Source organism: Talaromyces proteolyticus (assembly GCF_021365285.1).
Source record: "Talaromyces proteolyticus strain PMI_201 chromosome Unknown BGW36scaffold_2, whole genome shotgun sequence".
NCBI lineage: Eukaryota > Fungi > Ascomycota > Eurotiomycetes > Eurotiales > Trichocomaceae > Talaromyces > Talaromyces proteolyticus.
In genome coordinates, this window is record NW_025764278.1 from 2,170,533 (window position 1) to 2,189,883 (window position 19,351).

General features: G+C 44.9%; 6 protein-coding genes across 6 annotated transcripts; 5 read left to right on the top strand and 1 right to left on the bottom strand.

The window, feature by feature from the left end:
- Window positions 1-774: 774 nt before the first annotated feature.
- Window positions 775-4,395, top strand: BGW36DRAFT_334881 (pyridoxal phosphate-dependent transferase; the record flags this gene model as incomplete). Its single annotated transcript, XM_046212916.1, has 7 exons — window positions 775-921; window positions 1,040-1,409; window positions 1,460-1,807; window positions 1,854-2,415; window positions 2,469-2,577; window positions 2,694-2,811; window positions 2,848-4,395. 7 exons carry the CDS (start codon window positions 775-777, stop codon window positions 4,278-4,280), a joined length of 3,087 nt encoding a protein of 1,028 aa, XP_046076865.1. The 3' UTR covers window positions 4,281-4,395.
- A 1,106-nt stretch (window positions 4,396-5,501) lies between these two features.
- On the bottom strand, window positions 5,502-5,988 carry BGW36DRAFT_404153 (uncharacterized protein; the record flags this gene model as incomplete). Its single annotated transcript, XM_046218919.1, has 3 exons — window positions 5,502-5,679; window positions 5,751-5,883; window positions 5,951-5,988. 3 exons carry the CDS (start codon window positions 5,986-5,988, stop codon window positions 5,512-5,514), a joined length of 339 nt encoding a protein of 112 aa, XP_046076866.1. The 3' UTR covers window positions 5,502-5,511.
- Window positions 5,989-8,047: 2,059 nt separating this feature from the next.
- Window positions 8,048-10,800, top strand: BGW36DRAFT_370104 (putative Rho GTPase activator). Its single transcript, XM_046215211.1, has 9 exons — window positions 8,048-8,299; window positions 8,359-8,412; window positions 8,471-9,077; window positions 9,141-9,340; window positions 9,393-9,942; window positions 9,993-10,136; window positions 10,193-10,287; window positions 10,335-10,405; window positions 10,453-10,800. The coding sequence occupies exons 1-9, from the start codon at window positions 8,123-8,125 to the stop codon at window positions 10,559-10,561; spliced, it is 2,007 nt and encodes a 668-aa protein (XP_046076867.1). The 5' UTR covers window positions 8,048-8,122; the 3' UTR covers window positions 10,562-10,800.
- Window positions 10,801-11,179: 379 nt separating this feature from the next.
- On the top strand, window positions 11,180-12,846 carry BGW36DRAFT_394077 (putative MFS amine transporter; the record flags this gene model as incomplete). The annotated part of the gene is made up of 4 exons (XM_046217879.1): window positions 11,180-11,284; window positions 11,345-11,420; window positions 11,476-11,535; window positions 11,585-12,846. The coding sequence occupies 4 exons, from the start codon at window positions 11,180-11,182 to the stop codon at window positions 12,844-12,846; spliced, it is 1,503 nt and encodes a 500-aa protein (XP_046076868.1).
- Window positions 12,847-14,124: 1,278 nt separating this feature from the next.
- On the top strand, window positions 14,125-15,356 carry BGW36DRAFT_404156 (uncharacterized protein; the record flags this gene model as incomplete). The annotated part of the gene is made up of 2 exons (XM_046218920.1): window positions 14,125-14,441; window positions 14,532-15,356. 2 exons carry the CDS (start codon window positions 14,125-14,127, stop codon window positions 15,277-15,279), a joined length of 1,065 nt encoding a protein of 354 aa, XP_046076869.1. The 3' UTR covers window positions 15,280-15,356.
- A 2,305-nt stretch (window positions 15,357-17,661) lies between these two features.
- On the top strand, window positions 17,662-18,978 carry BGW36DRAFT_370112 (uncharacterized protein). The gene is made up of 2 exons (XM_046215212.1): window positions 17,662-18,368; window positions 18,445-18,978. The coding sequence occupies exons 1-2, from the start codon at window positions 17,916-17,918 to the stop codon at window positions 18,781-18,783; spliced, it is 792 nt and encodes a 263-aa protein (XP_046076870.1). The 5' UTR covers window positions 17,662-17,915; the 3' UTR covers window positions 18,784-18,978.
- The last annotated feature ends 373 nt before the right edge of the window (window positions 18,979-19,351 follow it).

A 19,351-nucleotide genomic window follows, 5' to 3' on the forward strand; every position in this document is an offset into this window, starting at 1 on the left:
ACCCTTGATTCTACCCGAGGTGGGAAGGATATACGCTAAAAATGCATGATTGCGTTACTAGGCGCTACATCAACCCCAGCTCACCACTTCACTACCCCAATGCAGGGTTAACTTTCAACAGAACCAAGCTATTAGATAGATACAGAAAAAGCTCGTGGGTCTTGAATACAACCTCACGGAAGGGAATTATGCCGGACCCTTTTACAAGATTCTGTTAGATTCGAGACCGATCCATTCTGGATCAAGAAAGTCCGTCATAGTAATCTCTGTTGTAATTAGACTACATAGCTTTGATATCAACATGGAAAAGTGACTACAATAAACATGATACTCATTCGTTGCTGTATAGTGGAGCTTAATGCGCTCCGAGCCCTCGTTCTTTGACGTCTATATCACTCGTCAAATCAATGGCTGCCACAAAGGCGAGATAGTGTCAGTGGCTGGCTGCAGAACGTCGAAAGATCCCCACAAATTGATGCAAGGATTATAAGTTTTCCTACCAGATTGACGAGGAGTGCTCAGCTAAAATGCATTATGCGTGACAACTTATCTTCAGCTTAATCACTATGCGTGATGCATGGAAATTGCTGCAGAAATCCTGATCCGCTGGTGGTGTGACGAATGGAGCAGGCTTGAAGTGAAAGTCTCCTTCGAATATAAATATGACCAACCGACAGTGTTTCGTGAAATTTACTATCTTTTATCTTCTACCATACTATCTAGATAAGTCTATAACAAACACAAGCTGTAAGGAAAAAAAAAGCAAGCTAAAACATGTCGTTTGATAAAAACTTCCACCAAATTATTTCGAGCTATTTCATCGGCCCAAAGGCAGAGAACTTGGAGTTTTTCAAAAGGAATGTCAATCGGATCTTTGATGAGCTGCGAGACACCAGACTTGGTTACCACACACTTGATGAGGTTCATCCGTACTCTCTTTCTCTTTCTATCCTTGTTTGCACTTCTCTGAAACAGATCAACTGAAGCCTAACACTCCTAAATCAAAGATTGTGCGAATTGATCTGCTAAAGTTGAATAGAAATTCATCACAGAAGAAATCCAAAACTCTGCCCCTTTCCAAAATGCTACAAAAAACTTCGAGAAAGCCGTAGCAAAAGCAGCACATCTACTTGGCAAGCACAGTATTCCTTTCTGGTCTCCAAGGTACCAGGGGCATATGTGTACCGATCTTGCCGCCCCTGGTATTCTCGGTTACTTCATGACTATGCTCTACAACCCGAATAATGTAGCACTTGAAGCTTCGCCTTTCACGACTGTGACTGAGCTCAAAGCTGGACAGCAGCTATGCAAAATGTTTGGTTACAATACAACAAAGAAGCAGGATACACTAGCATGGGGCCATATCACTGCAGATGGCACGATTGCAAATTTGGAATCCATCTGGGTTGGTATGTATCCTGGTATTCTGTTTTCGAGATCCAAACTCACAGGGATCAAGCAAGGAATCTCAAATTCTACCCACTTGCGTTATATATGGCTATCAAGGAAGACGCACTGTGGTTTATCGCCGACAGCTTTAAGGTTACTACTTGCCTAGGCGATGAGAAACCATTCAAAGATTTCAGTGTGTGGGAACTTCTCAACCTCAAACCCGAGACGGTCTTGGGGCTCCCAGACGCGTTGAGAAAGCAATTTGGCATCACTGGGAAGTATCTTGAAGGTGTTTTGGATAGGTATAATATCCAGACTGCCGGCAAGGACTTATTGGAGCGCTATTTCGGCATAGATAAACCTATAAAGTACTTTGCGTCCAAGACTCGACATTACAGTTGGCCCAAGGGAGCAGGTACGTATCAAATCTTGGGATTTCAGAACTGTTGCTAACAGTTTAGCTATCGCGGGACTTGGATCGGGCTGCGTGCACGGTATTGAGGTCGATCTAGACGGCCATGTCAGCCTAGAAAACCTCGAACAGGAACTGAACAGGTGTTTGGAGGAGCGCCAAGCTGTCTATGCTGTCGTGGCGATAATCGGCTCGACTGAAGAGGGAGCAGTCGATCGTCTTCGAGACATAATTGAATTACGCAAAAAGTTCCAAAACAAGGGGCTGAGCTTTTTGGTACACGCGGATGCGGCATGGGGTGGATACTTTATGTCCATGATCGACAGATCCAAGGTTTTTGAGCCTGTTATTCCAAAAATTGGAGCTCCACGCAAAAAGACAGAGGGGTTCGTGCCCTCTCTCACATTGAAGCAAGAGACGGAGCAGGACCTATTGGCACTGAAACATGCCGACTCTATCACCGTGGATCCACACAAGGCTGGCTATATCCCATATCCTGCCGGATCCCTTTGCTATCGTGATGGTAGGATGAGATTTTTGGTGACATGGTCATCACCGTACCTATCTCAGGGGAGCTCGGAGAATATTGGGATATATGGAGTGGAGGGAAGGTAAGGCAAATAAAAAGTTGTGACAAGCAAATACAGACTGAAATATATCACAGCAAACCCGGTGCTGCTGCAATGGCTACTTGGCTATCGAATCAGACCATTGGTCTCGACCCTAATGGTTACGGAAGGCTTCTCGGCGAAGCAGCATTCACCAGTAGTAGAGTAGGTGGTCCGCGCTTCTTTTATTCCTTCTACATTCATTTATTGGAGCTGATTATTATTTTGTCCCTTCCAATTTTCCAAATTCTCCTTTTAACTCACGCTAATGACAATCCAAGCTGTCGGCCCATTACGCTGCCATGCACGTCGACCCGCGTAACTTAGACAAGAACAATAACAAACCTTACTTTATCTGCATTCCTTTCAACCGGCTTTCATCTGAGTTGGAAGGACATGGTTTGCAGACGAGTAACGACAAAAATGAAGGACAAGGTTTGGTCTTCAAGACGGTTGATGAGGAAAGGAAGTGGATTCATGACAATATCCTCACAATGACGAACAAGGAGATGGCCGAAAATGACCAAGTCATGCAATACATTCGCGGGCTTGGCTCTGATACCAACATCAATGCCTTCGCATTGAACTGGATTGGTGAGGACGGAAAGCCCAACAGTGATATTGAAGAAGCAAATTATTTCATGAAAAATGTTGTTGACAGGCTCTCTGTGACCGACACAAACGGTAAGCCTGCAGCCATCCCGCTCTACCTGACATCCACAAAGTTCGAGCCTCAATTATACGGCAAATGTGCTCAGCATTTCATGGAGAGACTGGGTATCGATAAGTGCAGCCAAGACCTGATGGTTCTACGAAATGTGGTCATGAGTCCGTTCCCAACGGACCGCGATTTCATCGGCGAATTAATGGATTACTTCCAGGAAGTGGTCAGGGAAGAGGTTGTTAGAGTACGGAAAAGGAACCACCCTGGAGAGTATCCTGCAGAGTTCCTCATGAGAGGCACAGATAAGGTGTTCCTAGAGCATTTGTCGTCTTTCGATCGTGCGACTGGAAGACAGCAGATCATCCTGGAGGTTTCTCTTCTGGATGAAGAAACAAAGGAAAAATACCTCTCCACAAGGGCCAAATACCTCGCTCTGAAAGAAAAGCATCATCCAACTGCTCATATTGTACTGCGGTCTTCCAAATCAATTGATCTTCAAAAGGTAGTGGAGAACTATGAAACTTTCGATGGAAAGATTTCTATCCGAATGGAAGATACAAAAAAAGAAAGAGATAGCTCAAAGAGTGTTTACAAAGACACGGATGAATTCGACGCTCGTGTGAGCATTAAAAAGATAGTGATAAGCCGACCACTCAACAGCGCCAATCGTGACCTTGAATATCCGCAGCAATTCATGCCTTTTTATCTGTACGGAACTGAGTCTGAGCATCATATCTCTCATATGCTTCTTAAAAGTCCGAACATATCACTTTCTGCAGGAGAAATTGAGCTTGAGTCGGAATTGGCGAAGAGCATTAAACAACATCTTAGTGATGCACGGAATCGTGACAGTGGGCTAATACTCGCTCTGACTAACGCTCGTGAGGCATGCATGCATCCTTTCCCCGAGAACAATAAGGACCTCCCAGGGCAAATTTTCTTCCAGAGTGGACAGACGTATGATGTTAAGGTCTATTATGATCCGCAACAGGACCCCTGGGCCGAAGGGCCAGGTCTCTTGGACCAATTGGGTAGCCCTCTTGCCCAAGGACGGATGAAGCTAAGTCGTGATGTGTTTGTGGATGTTGAGTATTTGCGGGCTGATCCGTTTAAGAACCCAAAGCCCAAGCCCGAGACTAACTGGGAGGATAAACTTGATGAAATTAAAGCTGTCTTGGGTGGCCAGGGCTCTTCAAGCTCTTGAGTACATAATTGGGAATGAGCACTTGCTTTCATAAATGTGGCCTTGACCGGCGAAGTGTCCCACCCTTCACCAGATGGATAGCAATAGCCCAGAAGAATATAAAAATCCATTGAACACTGATTTTGAAGACAAAATAACTTATAAAACTTAACAAATAAAATTGAAATTATTGCCAAAGGCCTAATATAGATACATAATAAATTCCATATATCTACATTTCAATACCTAAATAATTTACCATTTAGATTATATTAGCATAATATCTTCCCCCGAAAAACGGAATAGATATACTAATTAATATGAACCTTAAATTAGTGAAAATAGCTTCTTCTTAAAAAAAATAAATTGTTTTTTATCTTTTATATAGTTTTGTATTAAGGGATATTATCTGACTTACTCAGCTTAGCTTAATAAGTGGCAGAATTTCGGTCAAGGGTTGGGCCCCTGCTAGCGGCCCATCGTCTGAGAATGAGACAACTGCAAGGCTACCAACTAGTTAAGCCTGATCGCCTAGTCCTGGGCAGCTAGTTAATTGCAGGATAGTCAAGGGTATCACGAACCACGATATCAACTTGTGTCAGAATATTTGAGACTAAGCGTTTTAGGGATAGGTTCGAAATATCCAAAATCTACGTTCGATAGTGCGAAAACACTACTTAATTTTTAATAACTTATCCCTGATGGCGAATATTAGTGTATATTCGCGTATAAATACGTCAAGATAGATGAGTTCTTTACAACTCAGGCTTGTATCTCAGTCCAATCGAATTTGCTACTAATCCCAATTCGTTCTAACACATAAAGTCCGACATACTATGTTGTGAGAAATATAGGTATCTTACCCACTAAGCCAAAACAAGCGGAAACATCAGAAGGTATCGAAAAATCGTCCGTTTAATCTCATCTTGCTGCTCTGTTCATTCCTATGCTCCGACAATAGCTGCGCTGCTTGTGTAGCCGCTACATATATGACCTACGTTCTTAGTTAAAGGATCCAGAGGACTTCATTCTTCTCATATTTAGTTCTTGACATTCGATATGCAATTAGCATATATCAATCACTAATACTATCATTGGTTATCTTTTCCTAATTCGCTTTGTTTCCAATGGTTTGATGTAATTGCTGAGACGACTAGCTGTTTGCCGATGTGGCTGATCAAGGCCTTCTCTGTAGACATTATGCAAGCTTAAATCTAATTGCCCTAGCTAGTATTTGTTTCCCACCTATCTCCTAGATGAATTCGGGATAATGACCTGCCTGGAATGCTGCTTTACTGAAATCCGACTTGTCCTTTTCAAGTTTTTCCTGGTAAGCTAATCCAAAGGCAGCCATCGCAGTCTGAGTTAATTCGTCACTTCTGCCCTGCAGGGTTTTCTTTGACACACCCCACGAGGGCCTCTATGAGTAGAAAGTTAGGACATAATGGGTCTTTATGACTTGCAATACTTAATCAATTTACATGGACTTACATTCTGGGTCACCCAAGTTTCAAACTTATCAGAAGTGAAGCCTTCGTCCTTCTCCTCATTGTAGTTTTTCCGTGCTTCTTTGTCATCAGATTCGAACTTTGAGAGGGCATCCTGGTAATTTTTTTTTCGCATCCTCAAGACGAGGTGAAAAAGCGTTGTTGGTAACAGTGAGGCCATCAAAATTTGTCCGAAATGCGTACTGGGACGCGTCAAATGGGACATCGGTTGCGGCGAGCATTTTGGGGAAGAGAGAATGCGAAATGAGAGATGATTTAAGATAGTCAGATGGATGATTGAGGTGGAAGAGGGTTAGGGGGTATTAATACCACGATCTCAACACGGATGTGTTCAGCTCCACCAGTTCAGTTGGGCGGATAATAGGGTACACAGGTTATGAGGTGTGTTGTAATTCACAAATAGGCCACAGGAAATGACGTAATTAATCTTCGGCCATCAGTTTGCAGATCTATTGGTGGTGCCGATCACACAGATAGTGAACCAGTTGGCGGAGGTGAAGCGATGTACGAAGCCTCTCCGCTAAGTTGACTCAGGCAGCCACTACATGTGGAGCAGTAGCACGGCTACCTGGAAATTAGTGATAGGCTAGCAGTCCTAGCTACGATCGACAGATGATGGGCTACGGGCCGCCATGATATGTCCGAACGGGAATTTTAAAAGCAAGTCCCTAGCATGTCTCAGTATGCGCATTGATGAAAGAACTGTTTTTTTTTCGCAAGGTGGAGCTTATGATCCTTTTCGTCTTTGCCCGTTTATGATTTAGCTTATAGGAAGTGTACGTAACATGAAGAATGATCGGGTTACGATTGAGTAGCAACCAAATCTCCCATGGGTTGAGACTTACATCTCAACGTCCAAAACATTTCGATACCGTCGCATTCTGTCAGTCATATTCGTATTATTGCACAACCAGCATCTATTAAACCAAAGAAAATTATGTTTTCCTAGAGTCTAATACTCTTGTTGATGGACCCCCCTGGTCACATTGGTGAACAGCGAAACGCAGGAAGTTGAGCTTGTTCGCCACCACTTAGGTGTAACAGCATAATAGACCAGGGTCAATTGGCTGAAAGTGACCTGTCTGCCTCATAGTCAACATGCAGATATTGAAAGGCTCCAGCCAGCCACCAACTCAACCCCGCCTATCTACACGTCATGGATGAGGAGGGTGACGGTTAAGAATTCCATAGTCTAATTTAAAGAAAAGCTATGTAACAGAGGAAGGGGAATTTCTCATGCTGCAATATCAAATAATAACGTTTTTTAAACTATTTAAAAGTGCAACATTGACAGAGAGTGTGAATTTCAATTATCCTAAGGTATTTACTATGCTCTACTAACCATTACGTCTAATCAGTTACTAAGTAATGCTGTCCACTGTATATCAGATTGCTCGCGCTCCATATGAAACCAAGTGATCATGGACATGTATCATTCTTACCTCTCCTATTATGTAGTCGGAATCGACTGGGTGGTGGCCACCACAAAGGCCAGTATGGATTAAAATCTGAAGCATTATCTCAGTGGAGGCTTTCACGCCAAGGGGTTCGCCTTGATGGCCTCAACTGAAACAAGAAACTTTTCGCATGGTAGCCTAGTCCCGGGCATCTAATTACAGGATAATCAACGGAAGGCAACGGAAACCCATCCTGGGAGTCCACCAAAAATTTTGGCACGTATTTTTATTTAGAACCCGATGGCTTACTCTCTCCAAGCTTTCTGTCTATAAAAAGGGATATGGTAAGTCCTGCGTATTTACGATACAAGAAGCAACATCTGGCGATGTATACATACATTTAATACAACTCGTAAATTACTACATTAACAGACTAAACCTAGTAAGGATTAGATTGCGGGAGTGAGTCGAAGAGTTGCGGACCATGTAAAGCCGAAGTGACAAGGCGCTGTAATATGAAGGCAATAATGCGTTAAGAATTTAATATGCTCCACTTACTAGCTATATCTGTTTTAAAATAAGCTATTTCCATATCCAAATTGAACTGTGCCACTAAAGTTACTTGCAACTAAACCTATTTATAACCATCAGCAATCACACACAATCAATTAAGTCAAAGAACGAGCCACATACAGTCAATTGTTCAAGCAGAGCAAGCAGGAATATAGGTCGCATAAATAATAAATAATGCCATGAAAAAATGAATGTTTGTCAATATAATAATAAGTGGTAAGAATAAAGAGGTGAAAGTGTGGCTGTGCGTCTGCCCGACGGGCGCTAAAGGACACACCTACGTCAACGTGGCCAACGTAGCCACAGTAATAATCCTAATCCCCCTTCTTACTCCTACTCCGCATTCAGTGTCCACGCCGACACGACAGACTCACGGGCTATAGCCATGGCAGAGGCCTCTTCTCCGTCCACTTCACTGTCTGCGCTCCGTCCCTCGCAGGACGACGGAGCCAGCACTCCCCACACCGACGCCCCCCAGCCGCTGTCTGATGTCGGCGCGAGCGACCCGGCCCCTGTCGACACCCAGACGAAAGAGCGTCTTGAGAAGATCCTGCAGTCGGAGGTGCGACGCAAAGCTTCTCTTCACTACATACAATCAGCTGACCGACAATTGATGTACAGATTGGTGTCACAACCCTCCTCAACAGACTGAAGCAGAGCATTGCCGCCGCTCGGGTTCGTCAGCCCGAAACCCCTTTTCGCAACTCCGTGCTTATGATTTATATAATTACAGGACTATGCCCTTTTTCTGAAGAAGAGATCAGGACTGGAAGAGGAACATGCTCACGGTCTGAAAAAAATCGCCCGCAGCGCCCAGGAAGCCGCGCACCGGTTGGATTCGCGTCAGGGTTCGTACGGCCACGCACAGGATGAAATCTCGAGAATACACGAGCAAATGGCCGACCACGGGCTTCAATTCGCCGTCTCACTGTATCAAATGTCTACCGATCTGAACGAGTTGGCCGAGAATATCGAGAAGAGCCGCAAGCAGTGGAAGGCGTCTGGTCTGGCAGCAGAGAAGAAAGTCCAGGATGCTGAGGGGCTGGTGGAGAAGGCAAAGGCAAAGTATGACACCTTGGCCGAGCAGTACGATCGCGTCAAGACTGGTGATAAGCAAGGAGGGAAGTTTGGCTTGAAGGGACATAAGTCAGCGGTTCAGCAAGAGGAGGAACTCAATCGCAAGGTCCAGGCTGCCGACGCAGATTATAAGGCTAAAGTACAAGCTGCCCAGTCGGCACGCCAGGAATTGGTCACGACCCACCGCCCCCAGACAGTTCACCAAATGCGACAATTAATCTTCGAGTGCGATTCTGGCCTCACCCTTCAGTTACAGAAATATGGTATGTTAATTACGTGAAGACGCGTATCGCAGTTCTCCGGTTGCGGAGGCTAACAGCAGACAGCTTCTTTCAATGAAAAACATCTCCTCGGTAAAGGTCTCAGCGTCAGCCCGTTGAAAAACGAAACAGGTGGTGGGCCCAAGAGCCTTCGAGAGGTTGTTCACGACATTGATAGCGAAGGGGATTTCAACCGGCATATTCTGGGCTTTGAAGGGAACAGCGGCTCAGTCGCAGCTCCACAGGTACAATATGTTCGACATCATGTGAGTCTACACGTATTAAAATTTGCTGAATACAGCTGACTCGTCTATGTAGACCCTTGGGTCAGGTCCAACAACTTCCGCACCTGGGCCAGCTCCTACGTCAGCGCCTTCGTCGCAGCCAAACAGTACCAATGCACGCCAGCCATCGCCTCTGTCAGCTCCTTCGCAACCATCTGTGCCACCGTCATCCGCGCCAGGTGGACAAGGACCGCAAACACAATTACCCTCGCTATCGTCCCAGCAGAGCCCAGACAGCTTTCACTCTGCCGCACAATATCAAGCGTTCCCAAGTTCTACCTCGTCACGTCCACAACAACCGCCTTCGGGGCCCCCTTATCCCACTGGTCCTGTATACAAGCCAACACAGTCCACTGCCCCGATGATGCACCCACCCAATGGATATCAGAATAATCTTCCTCCGGTGAACCCGGTATTTGGGATTTCTTTAGAAGATCTTTTCCGCAGAGATGGAACCGCAGTCCCGGTAATTGTCTACCAATGCATTCAAGCTGTTGAAATGTTTGGGCTTGACATGGAAGGGATATACCGACAATCAGGGAGTGCCAACCACATCAACCATATGAAGTCGTTATTCGATAATGGTGAGAACTATACCAATACACAGGTAGTGACGGTGCTGATAGCTTTTTAGATTCCTCCAAGGTTGATTTCACGAATCCCGAGAGCTTTTTCCATGATGTCAACAGTGTGGCGGGTCTACTGAAGCAGTTTTTCCGCGAGCTACCAGATCCTCTGTTTACCCGGCAAAATTACGCCGACTTCATAAATGCTGCTCGTAAGAATGCACCAATTGATTGCCAGTGAAATAAGCTAATGCGTGCGTGATATCAGGGGTCGACAATCAAGACCAACGCCGCGATACGCTTCACGCTATTATCAATGGTCTCCCGGACCCCAACTACGCGACGCTACGCGCCTTGGTCTTGGTAAGTTTTGGTTTTCGCGTTTGTGATTTTTATATTAACTTTGATAGCATCTCAACCGAGTCCAGGAGCATGCTTCCAGCAACCGTATGAGTGCTGGTAACATCGCAATCTGCTTTGGGCAAGTCTCCTATCTGAGCAGGATGATCCAATGCTAACAGAATACAGACCAACCCTCATGGGCGCTTCCGGGGCCAATCTCGTCGACTCTGGCTGGCAAAACCGAGTCATCGAAACGGTGCTACTCAACACGTTCCAAATCTTCGACGACGACTGAGTTATCCACCCATCTTTGACAATTCTGAATATCCGCTCCGTGTCGTAAAAGCCATCCTTTTCTTGCATACACCCACAGACCGCAGTCTGCTTTTACTCTCTGTTTCTGCCGTCGGTCATCTGCAATTCTTCGTGTCTATATTTGTTTTGTTTCTTTTCGAGCATGGTTGATTTAGCTGGTGTATACTAATATATACGTACCTATATCCACAATACGCAATACACGATTATTGGGTCCAATACTTTAATACTCTAATGTTCCTGTGGCGGTGCATTATGCATCATTAATACTAATACTTGTATTAAATAAGCAATTCTGTCTGCCGGCTCGGAACCCGGGGGATCCGGTGCGCATCTCCCAGCTTAACTTGATTTGGTAAATGGATGGAGAAGCTAACAATTGCGATCCAAATGCAACCCAGGCAGCAGCACATAATTATTTTCCGGGCCGACAAAGCTTTATCAGGTCTAGTATGTGGGTTCCGAGGAACTTACCTACAATATGCGCCTCGGCCTTTGGTCTACTAAAGCGTCATTCCCCTCTCCACCTAGCGATAGACAGTAGATGACTGCTGCATTGCAGAATTCTGGATTCAGTATTGCTTTTGGTAGCATCGTAATGCTCGCGCGCATTTTTGGCGGTGATAAGCCACCCATCGGCTTGAAGTATAGAGCGAGTAATTGGTTTATTGTTTCGACGGTCACGTTGTCTGTTTTTACCGATGTTTGTACTCACTCCATCCACTTTGTGTGGTTTTGTTGGATGAATGCTGATTTGGGATAGGTCTTTTTATACGGCGTGATTGTCCCCGTCATTCCATTTGCGTTGAGGGAAAGGGCTCATGTTGATGAGGATAGAGGTAGATACCGACATACCCCATCTTTCACCTTTAATCTATGCTGATATTGGGGCAGTTCAGTATTGGGTCTCCGTTCTGCTTGCTGTGTATGGTGCTGGCCTGATAGTATCTTCTCGTACGCCAATCATATTCCGTCCTATTAAGCCGTGCTAATCAGTATCAAGCAATATGCGGTTTCTTCTCAGACCGAATCTCAGCCCGCCGCTGGCCGCTGTTGCTGGGCCTGATCGCATTGCTAGGTGCAACGATCATGTTGAATGTCGCAACGAGCGTGCCGGTCTATGTGATTGGCCGTCTTCTGCAGGGCATTTCGGCCGCGGTGGTCTGGGTTGTTGGGCTTGCTCTGCTGGCTGATACAGTGCCGAAAGAGATGCTGGCGCAGTACATTGGATATGTCAGCCTGGGAATGACGACAGGGTTCATGATCGGGCCGCTTCTGGGGGGTGTGCTGTTTACCAAGGCTGGGTATAACGGTGTTTGGGCATTGTGCTATGCCTTCATCGGCTTGGATTTGGTATGTCGTGTTGTTTTGATTGAGAAGAAGGACGCGAGGAGATGGGCTACGGAGGAGGCCCTCTCTATGCCGCCGCAGGAGAGCACATCAGCCTCGTCAGGGAATGTACACCGTACTGCTTCAAATGAAGCGGAAGCGGACGCAGAAGCAGAAGCACCAGATGCCGAGGACATCACCGAGACCCTCCCCCAAACCAAACCCACCACCAAACTCCGAAAACTACGCTCCCATCTGCCACCCGTCATCACCCTCCTCGCCTCCCGCCGCCTCCTGGCTGCCCTCTTCGCCTCCATCGTACAAGCCTCCCTGGTCGCCTCCTTTGACTCGATCCTCCCGATCTTCGTCGATGAGAAATTCGGCTGGGGCAGCTTACAGTCTGGCATCCTCTACCTGACCATCGTAATACCCACGCTCGCATCGCCGATCGTCGGGTACTTCTCCGACAAATATGGCGGCCGACTGTTCTGTTTCGTCGGGTTCCTGCTTTCCTGCCCGCTCTTCGTCCTCCTGCGGCTCGTGACACACAACTCCCTCTCCCAGAAAGTCCTCCTGATCGCGCTCCTCGTGCTGATCGGCTGCGCAATGACGCTGCTTTTCCCACCCATAATGGCCGAGATCACGCACGTGGTTATCGCGAAGGAGGAATCCAGCCCACCGGGCGCAATGGGAAAGGGAGGCGCGTATGCGCAGGCGTATGCGTTGTTCAATGTCGCGTTTGCCGTGGGGACGCTGGTAGGCCCGATTTGGGCTGGCTTGATTAAACAGAATTATGGCTGGAATACGATGGCGTGGACGTTGGGGTTGTTGGCGGGAGTAACCGCGCTGCCGTGTTTGGTGTGGGTGGATGGGAGTTTGAGGAAGTCGAAGAGGAAGGTTTTCAGTAGGCGGTATCAAAATGAGTCTAATGTGTAGTATAGATGTGCACCTGTATATAGCAGATATGTGGATATAAACGATCGCCTCTCACTAATCTTTAATTGAAGTGTAAGTTAAGCTACGATTGGAAAATACGATTTTGAAGAGAGTATCATTTAGATAAATCGAAATTTATATTCCTAGAATCCTATGTCATCTCGAGGATACATATTAGAGTTTTCTTGATTTCCTTTTTCTCTCTAGCTTGGGGCTTTGCGTTTCGGACGTTTAGGCGTAATTAGTATGCTTAATGCATACGGATATATATCATTATCATTTCTTAGCTGGCCTCTCGCCCCCATGGCATTGCTCAGTGGGCCACAGTTAGCCTCAGTCCCTAATTTCCGCACAGGGAGATTCGGGGGGCCTTACGGCGGCTGGCGGGGCCCTGGCCACCCTTCTGGAAGGCTAAACGTACGGTCGTCGCCTGCGAGTCAGGCTCTTCTTTTAAACAGATACAAGAGGTATAGAAATTTGATTAAGTACCAAAATATTAAGCGGTTTTAGACTACCATATAGTCATTAGATATAGTCAGCTGGGACGGTTTATTAAGTTGAGAGGAATCTGAAATCCGCCACGGGTGAGCCTCCCTATTGGGGCTAGTGATAGACAGACTCGTTACCATTTTGGTAGTCTTACGCCCATAATATCACATAATACGACGTTGGAGTGTCTGGAGTATATTAGATAATTTGCAGCCAAAATCGAAACCTACCCTGGGGATAAAGTAATAACATCAACCATGGATTCTGTATTCAACGGTTACGAAATAAGAAACAACCAACAAAAAAATTGAAATAGAGTATAGAGTTTCTGTAGCTAGTAATGAATACTAGCACTAATCAGAAATACATATTACTAGTAGGAGACTGCCATCCGACATGCCAAGTAATAGTTAAGGCCGAGGTAGGGCGGATTGGCCAGTCTCGGAAGACTATATTATAGCGTATGATACCCTAACCTTTCGTTCATATGCAGTTCAACTCACTGCAGCTAGTTTAGAAAAAAGTCAGCAGGATCAGGGGCTTTTCATTTCATAACAACACGAGTAAATTATGTTTGTCTTTGGCGCTTGTAGCTTCTTCACCTTCGATCAGGAGTCAATCAATAACATGTACGCATACTTTTCAATCGATACTTACGGATTTGCATTGCAGTCTTTTTCCTGGCCCCGAAGAATGAATGGACAACAGTAGACTCACATCGAGTCTGATTAACCTCAGTACACCTAAAACTAGGAGGAAGAAGAAACTCTCAACTAAGAATCACTAGCCATGCCTACTTCGAGTACTGGAGATATGACTGCGACGGCAGTGGGTGCATTAACCACAACGTTCACTCCAGCTCCTTCTTGTCTCCGGGACCTTTATCTAGAGGTCACTTCTATCCCGTCCGAGGATATCCCGGGTGGTTATTCGTGGGTTCATCTCGGGGCGACAACGAGCACAGCAGCGTGTGTTCCATCAGGATGGGCGCCGCTAGTACACTATTCACCAGGGATTTGTCCCGCCAGCTACACGCTTGGATGCGATGCTAGCACTCATACTTTCAGCGGAACTCGTACGGAATATAGAGCGACGTGTTGTCCTAGGTTAGTGATCTTCAAGTTCAATGTTTCCTTTTTTCCTATTTGATTCCTTGGAGTCGTTGAAACACAATACTAATCAATACCGGTTTTTAGTGGATACGCATGTCGTGCGGCGAGTGATACTTCCCTCTACCCATGGGCCACGATCGATCCATGCACTGTCAGACAACCCACCTCGACCGTGGCAATCGTCACGTACAACACGAACACGACGCCTGCAGCAACACTAGCGCTGAGCGTTAACGATTACTATGAGGCACTAGGAGTCTCGATTCGATGGCAACCGAGTGATCCCCTTCCAGTGCAAACTGGTCCTTCAGCTGCCACCGCAACAACAGGCCCTCCAAGTGCCACCGAAACTACAGCCCCTTCGACTTCTACCGCAACAACAAGCCTGTCAATTTCCACCACAACTGGCCTTACAACTTCCACAAAACCTCCCACAACTACAGTAGACTCCCCGGGTTCCACTGAAACACAACAATCCGTTCCAGCATCCAATTCGTCACCCGCTTCCCAGGGTCTTTCGACGGGGGCAAAAGCAGGAGTCGGAATCGGCGTGGCCATCGCCGGCGTTCTGATTATATTCGTCGCTGTCTTTTTCTTGTACATACGCCCTCGTCGTAACAAAGACAAGTCGCAGAGTCCCTGGAACGGAGAAAAGAAATCCGAGTTAGCCGCATCGGCAGCACCGGCGTCGGTTCACGCGTCGCATGAACTAGGCTCATCAGCCCTAACTGAACTAGGTTCCTCGGCCCTAAATGAGCTTGAAGGCAGGCCAGGAGCGGCACGGCATATTGTCTATGAAATGGATGGTCTGGGTAACGTAGGGAAAAAGTGAGAACTCATTTAGTAATATGCAACGGAAGATATACCCCCCCTGGTACAGTGGCCTCGGATTTTTATTTTTGCATTGTGCATACTTGTAATGTATCAATTGAGAAATCTACCAATTGAACATGAAATCATGTATATATAATATAACTATACATATCAATGATATTATAGTAATAATTTGAGCACTGATTACAAAGATTAATTAACAGATTCTATATACAAATCCCTATGTATGTAGAGAACTGCACATAGTCCGTTTTGCTATAATATACATATATAAACATTGCTACAATGTTGTGGCGAGCTTGCTAAAGATTACAAGCACATCAATCAGTTGCAGTACGTTCCCAAAGCTTTGCCAGTTTTATTATTATTGAAGTTGTTTAAATTATTTACATGAAAACGTGCTAACGTGCTTGTAACTGTTATGAAACGTTGTGTAACGAATGGTACTATCCTGGAAGTTTGAGGATCAGTTTACTGCGGATATAGCCATGCCTTCCTTTTTACTATATAAAATAAGAAATGAATTATTGAAAAACAATTCTAAATTTAAATGGTGATTAATGCGCACACCCAGAATCTCATGTCGACACCTGCGCTAAAACTTTCTTGGTAGGGTATCATCAGTTTTCCTAGTAATTTCTTAACGTATTCAGTCTGTCTATTTATCAAAAGAGCCTTTATGAATGTATTTATACACTCTTTACCATATATTACTTACCTACACAGCGCTATTGAGGGGCCTGTCAATTATAAACTGCCTAGTGCCTGGAGCTATCACTCTTTCCCTAAACCATCTTCTCAACAACCTCCCCCTCCCTTTCCTAAAGCCCCTTAAGGGCTCCTGCCAGCCCTTTAAAACCTTAATAACCTCCATAACTAGCAGTGGAGCATGGTAATATACGCACCTTAAAGTCCTCCTCAGCCTCTGAGGGCCTACTAATCTTAGCCTCAGCAAGGTCTTTATAAAGGGCTGCCCATAGCGGCTGTTACTATCTGTACTAGAATAAACATCATGTCAAATCCAAAGCTTTCTAGCTATACCACCTGGAAACCACACAACAAGAAAGCTAGGCATTATATTCACATAGACTATATAGGCCAACAATACTAACCCACCACTATACACCTTGCCTGATCAGAAACTGCGATATTGACTAAAATCCAGTAGAAGCTGAAATATTTAGACTTGATATAGGAAGCTAGCCAAAGACACATATATTAGGTCTATATGATGGCACCCCCTGAACGAATCAACCGGAAAGAAAGTGTAGCGTGCACGTTGATGAACCTATATCTTCTTTACAATCTAATTGAGCAGAATCGAGGTTCAACAATTTATAAATTGTACAGTTAGACAAACCCAGCGGATTAAACAGGTCCACTAGATACTTGTTGATTAAACCTACGGCTGTTCTGGATATAATTCTGCCGCTATTTTCTTCGTGATTCTTCACTCATTTGCCAATATATGTTATAATGTATTAAGGCATTCGCGCTTGATGAACATGAAGAGGGAGAATACTATAAGAATGCGATTTACCATTGTCTATGAATGCAGTGCGCTGGTTGGGATGTTTAATCACACAACGACGTTCTTTTGATTAGCCCGTTTATAGATTCATTGGTCCGAAGATTCCACCTGTTCTTTGGGTGGTCGAAGGTCGATAAGAGACTGGTGGGAGGCTCAAAGTCTATAATTACAACCTGACCCAGCAGGATAGAGAATGAGAGCATGATAAGATGGAGAAGAATGAGATTTCCTCCTCTTATGGACAGGGTGTCCACCTAGATAGAATTTCCAATTTCAAGCCAAGAGGATACATATAGTGTGTATATGTATGTGATGTTGTCATTTCCGTATTATGCTTTCTTATTAGGTATTATTCTCTTTGCTTAGACCTCCGAAGTCTGCCTAAGAACAATATAAACAGATGTTATTTCAACGTCAAAGAGTTATTCCTTGCCATTTTTGTTTTGCATCTATAGAAGTAAAAATATCACTGAATTCCTACATTCACTTACGGCGGCGCTGCTACGCTCAACTAGAGTTCCGGAGTCATAGCTCAGTCGTATAGCTGAATCATGTCACAATAATGACGTGTCGATTCTGATGGGTATTGTTTCTCCTTTTGGCCGGCTATTTACAGGCAAAGAAGAACAGAGACCGAGAAGAGGAACAAGATACATGATTTCGGCGGTTACCGAACTATTCTTCATGAATTGCTTAATAGGTCTACTATATAATGCGGGGAGATCGATGTCAAGCCAATTTGTTGGGGAAATCCAAGACCCGAGTCCCGACTTGCGAGTTCCGAGCCGGAGTCTCTCCATAATTATTATACCGTGATCAATGATCTACATCTTAACTGTTTAATTAATATTCGGATCCGAGAGCAATAAATTACCGGCTTCGAAAATCCGGGGACGGGATTCTCCGGTATGAGGATCCTGCCGTCGGGTCCTGGTACACAGGGGAAAGCACTTATATAACTTGTCATCGTCAAGAGTTGAAGTCGTGATCTATCCAACCATATCTATGATTGTCAGTGTTTCTCTCATTACTCCCTGTAACTTATATCTTTGTCACCAAATCTTCAAGTAGTCTTTGAAAACCTCATACGGCATCAGCTCAACATGCGACTCAATCGTTGGTTAGAGGACAAGACGGAGGCTTTGTCTCGCTCCTGGTTTCTGAGCAATACCGCCATTCAATACTATAGCGCTTGTTGTGGTGCAGCATCTGTGATCTTCTTTGTCGTCTCGTTTGCTATTGCCGATTTTATACCCCCACCTAAACCCTCCTGGGGTGCTGAGAAGGTTGCGCAATTCTATCAGGACCATACTAAACGCATTCATGCTGGTGCTGCGATTAATATGATAGCCGGAGGCTTCTATTTACCCTTCTCTGCTGCTATATCCTACCAAATTCGCCGCATTCCCAATATACCCTATATAATCCATCAAGTTCAACTGGCTTCAGCAGCGGCGGGGATCTGGACGTTTATGTTACCTGGAATAGTTCTTGCCATCGCGTCATATCGTCCTGATCGCCCAGTGGAGATCACTCACGCCTTGAACGACTTTTTTGTGAGTAAACCCTTGGTTGTCAATATGTGCAATCATTTGTGCTGTTTTTAAATCACTGACGCCCTATCAACCCCAGTGGCTCGTTGCATTTATGCCTTGGCCAACGTTCATGGTACAGAACTTCGCTTTCGCCTATGCCATCATCATCGACACACGCAAAAAACCATTATTCCCCAAGGAACTAGCAATTGTCAACATTCTCATGCCAATAATATTCGCGCTTGCAACCGGGGCGCATACTGTATACAGTGGTCCCTTCTCATGGAATGGAGTCATCACATTCTATTTTGTTGGTTTCACGTTTCTTGTGCAGGTTTGTGTTGACTCGATATATCTGGGTCTTGCTGCTCGGGAAGAGGGAAGAAATGAGTCATTGGAAAAGGAAACTGAAGTTATTCAGACAGCTTCGGTTTAAATCTCAGAAATCGACCCAGGGTTAGAGATAACCGTCAGCTTTTCCCGGCTTGGAAATTTGCCGCAGTGCTAAAGCTAGCTTCTATTGTTGACAACCTACATATGACTTTATTCTGAGGTCTTCTCAACCAAAAAGGACATAATAATATAATTATCCTGTGAAGTGTTTATCTAGGTCCTTATGTTCTAATATTCTCTTAGGTACAATTAAGTGCTGAAATTTATTGAGATATACCATATACTGGATCACTAGAACATCTATATGTAGGTGAATACATTGTTCTAGTGTCTATATTAATTGATAATTGTAGATGAATACAATTAAAGATAGGTAGTCGAGTTATTTTCTAATTCTTTACGAAGTTTTCTCACTATAGCATAAGGGTATTCAAACCATTGGCTGATAATTCCAATATATTTGAGGGGACACAATGGCAATATTGTGACCGACCAAAAATGGATGTGTTTTATTACCAATATAGGCCTATTTGCTATCAACATTCTGAAAGATATGAAAACAAAACCACTCCTACGTGCTATATATTGCTGTACTGCGCATTACACGTATA

Excerpts from the sequence above, each read along its gene's own strand:
- BGW36DRAFT_370104 (XM_046215211.1), top strand. The coding sequence starts at position 8,123 with ATGGCAGAGGCCTCTTCTCCGTCCACTTCACTGTCTGCGCTCCGTCCC. Across the intron at positions 9,341-9,392 it reads TACAATATGTTCGACATCAT|ACCCTTGGGTCAGGTCCAAC; the intron begins GTGAGTCTACAC and ends TCGTCTATGTAG. Across the intron at positions 10,288-10,334 it reads CGCTACGCGCCTTGGTCTTG|CATCTCAACCGAGTCCAGGA; the intron begins GTAAGTTTTGGT and ends TAACTTTGATAG.
- BGW36DRAFT_370112 (XM_046215212.1), top strand. The coding sequence starts at position 17,916 with ATGCGACTCAATCGTTGGTTAGAGGACAAGACGGAGGCTTTGTCTCGC. Across the intron at positions 18,369-18,444 it reads ACGCCTTGAACGACTTTTTT|TGGCTCGTTGCATTTATGCC; the intron begins GTGAGTAAACCC and ends TATCAACCCCAG.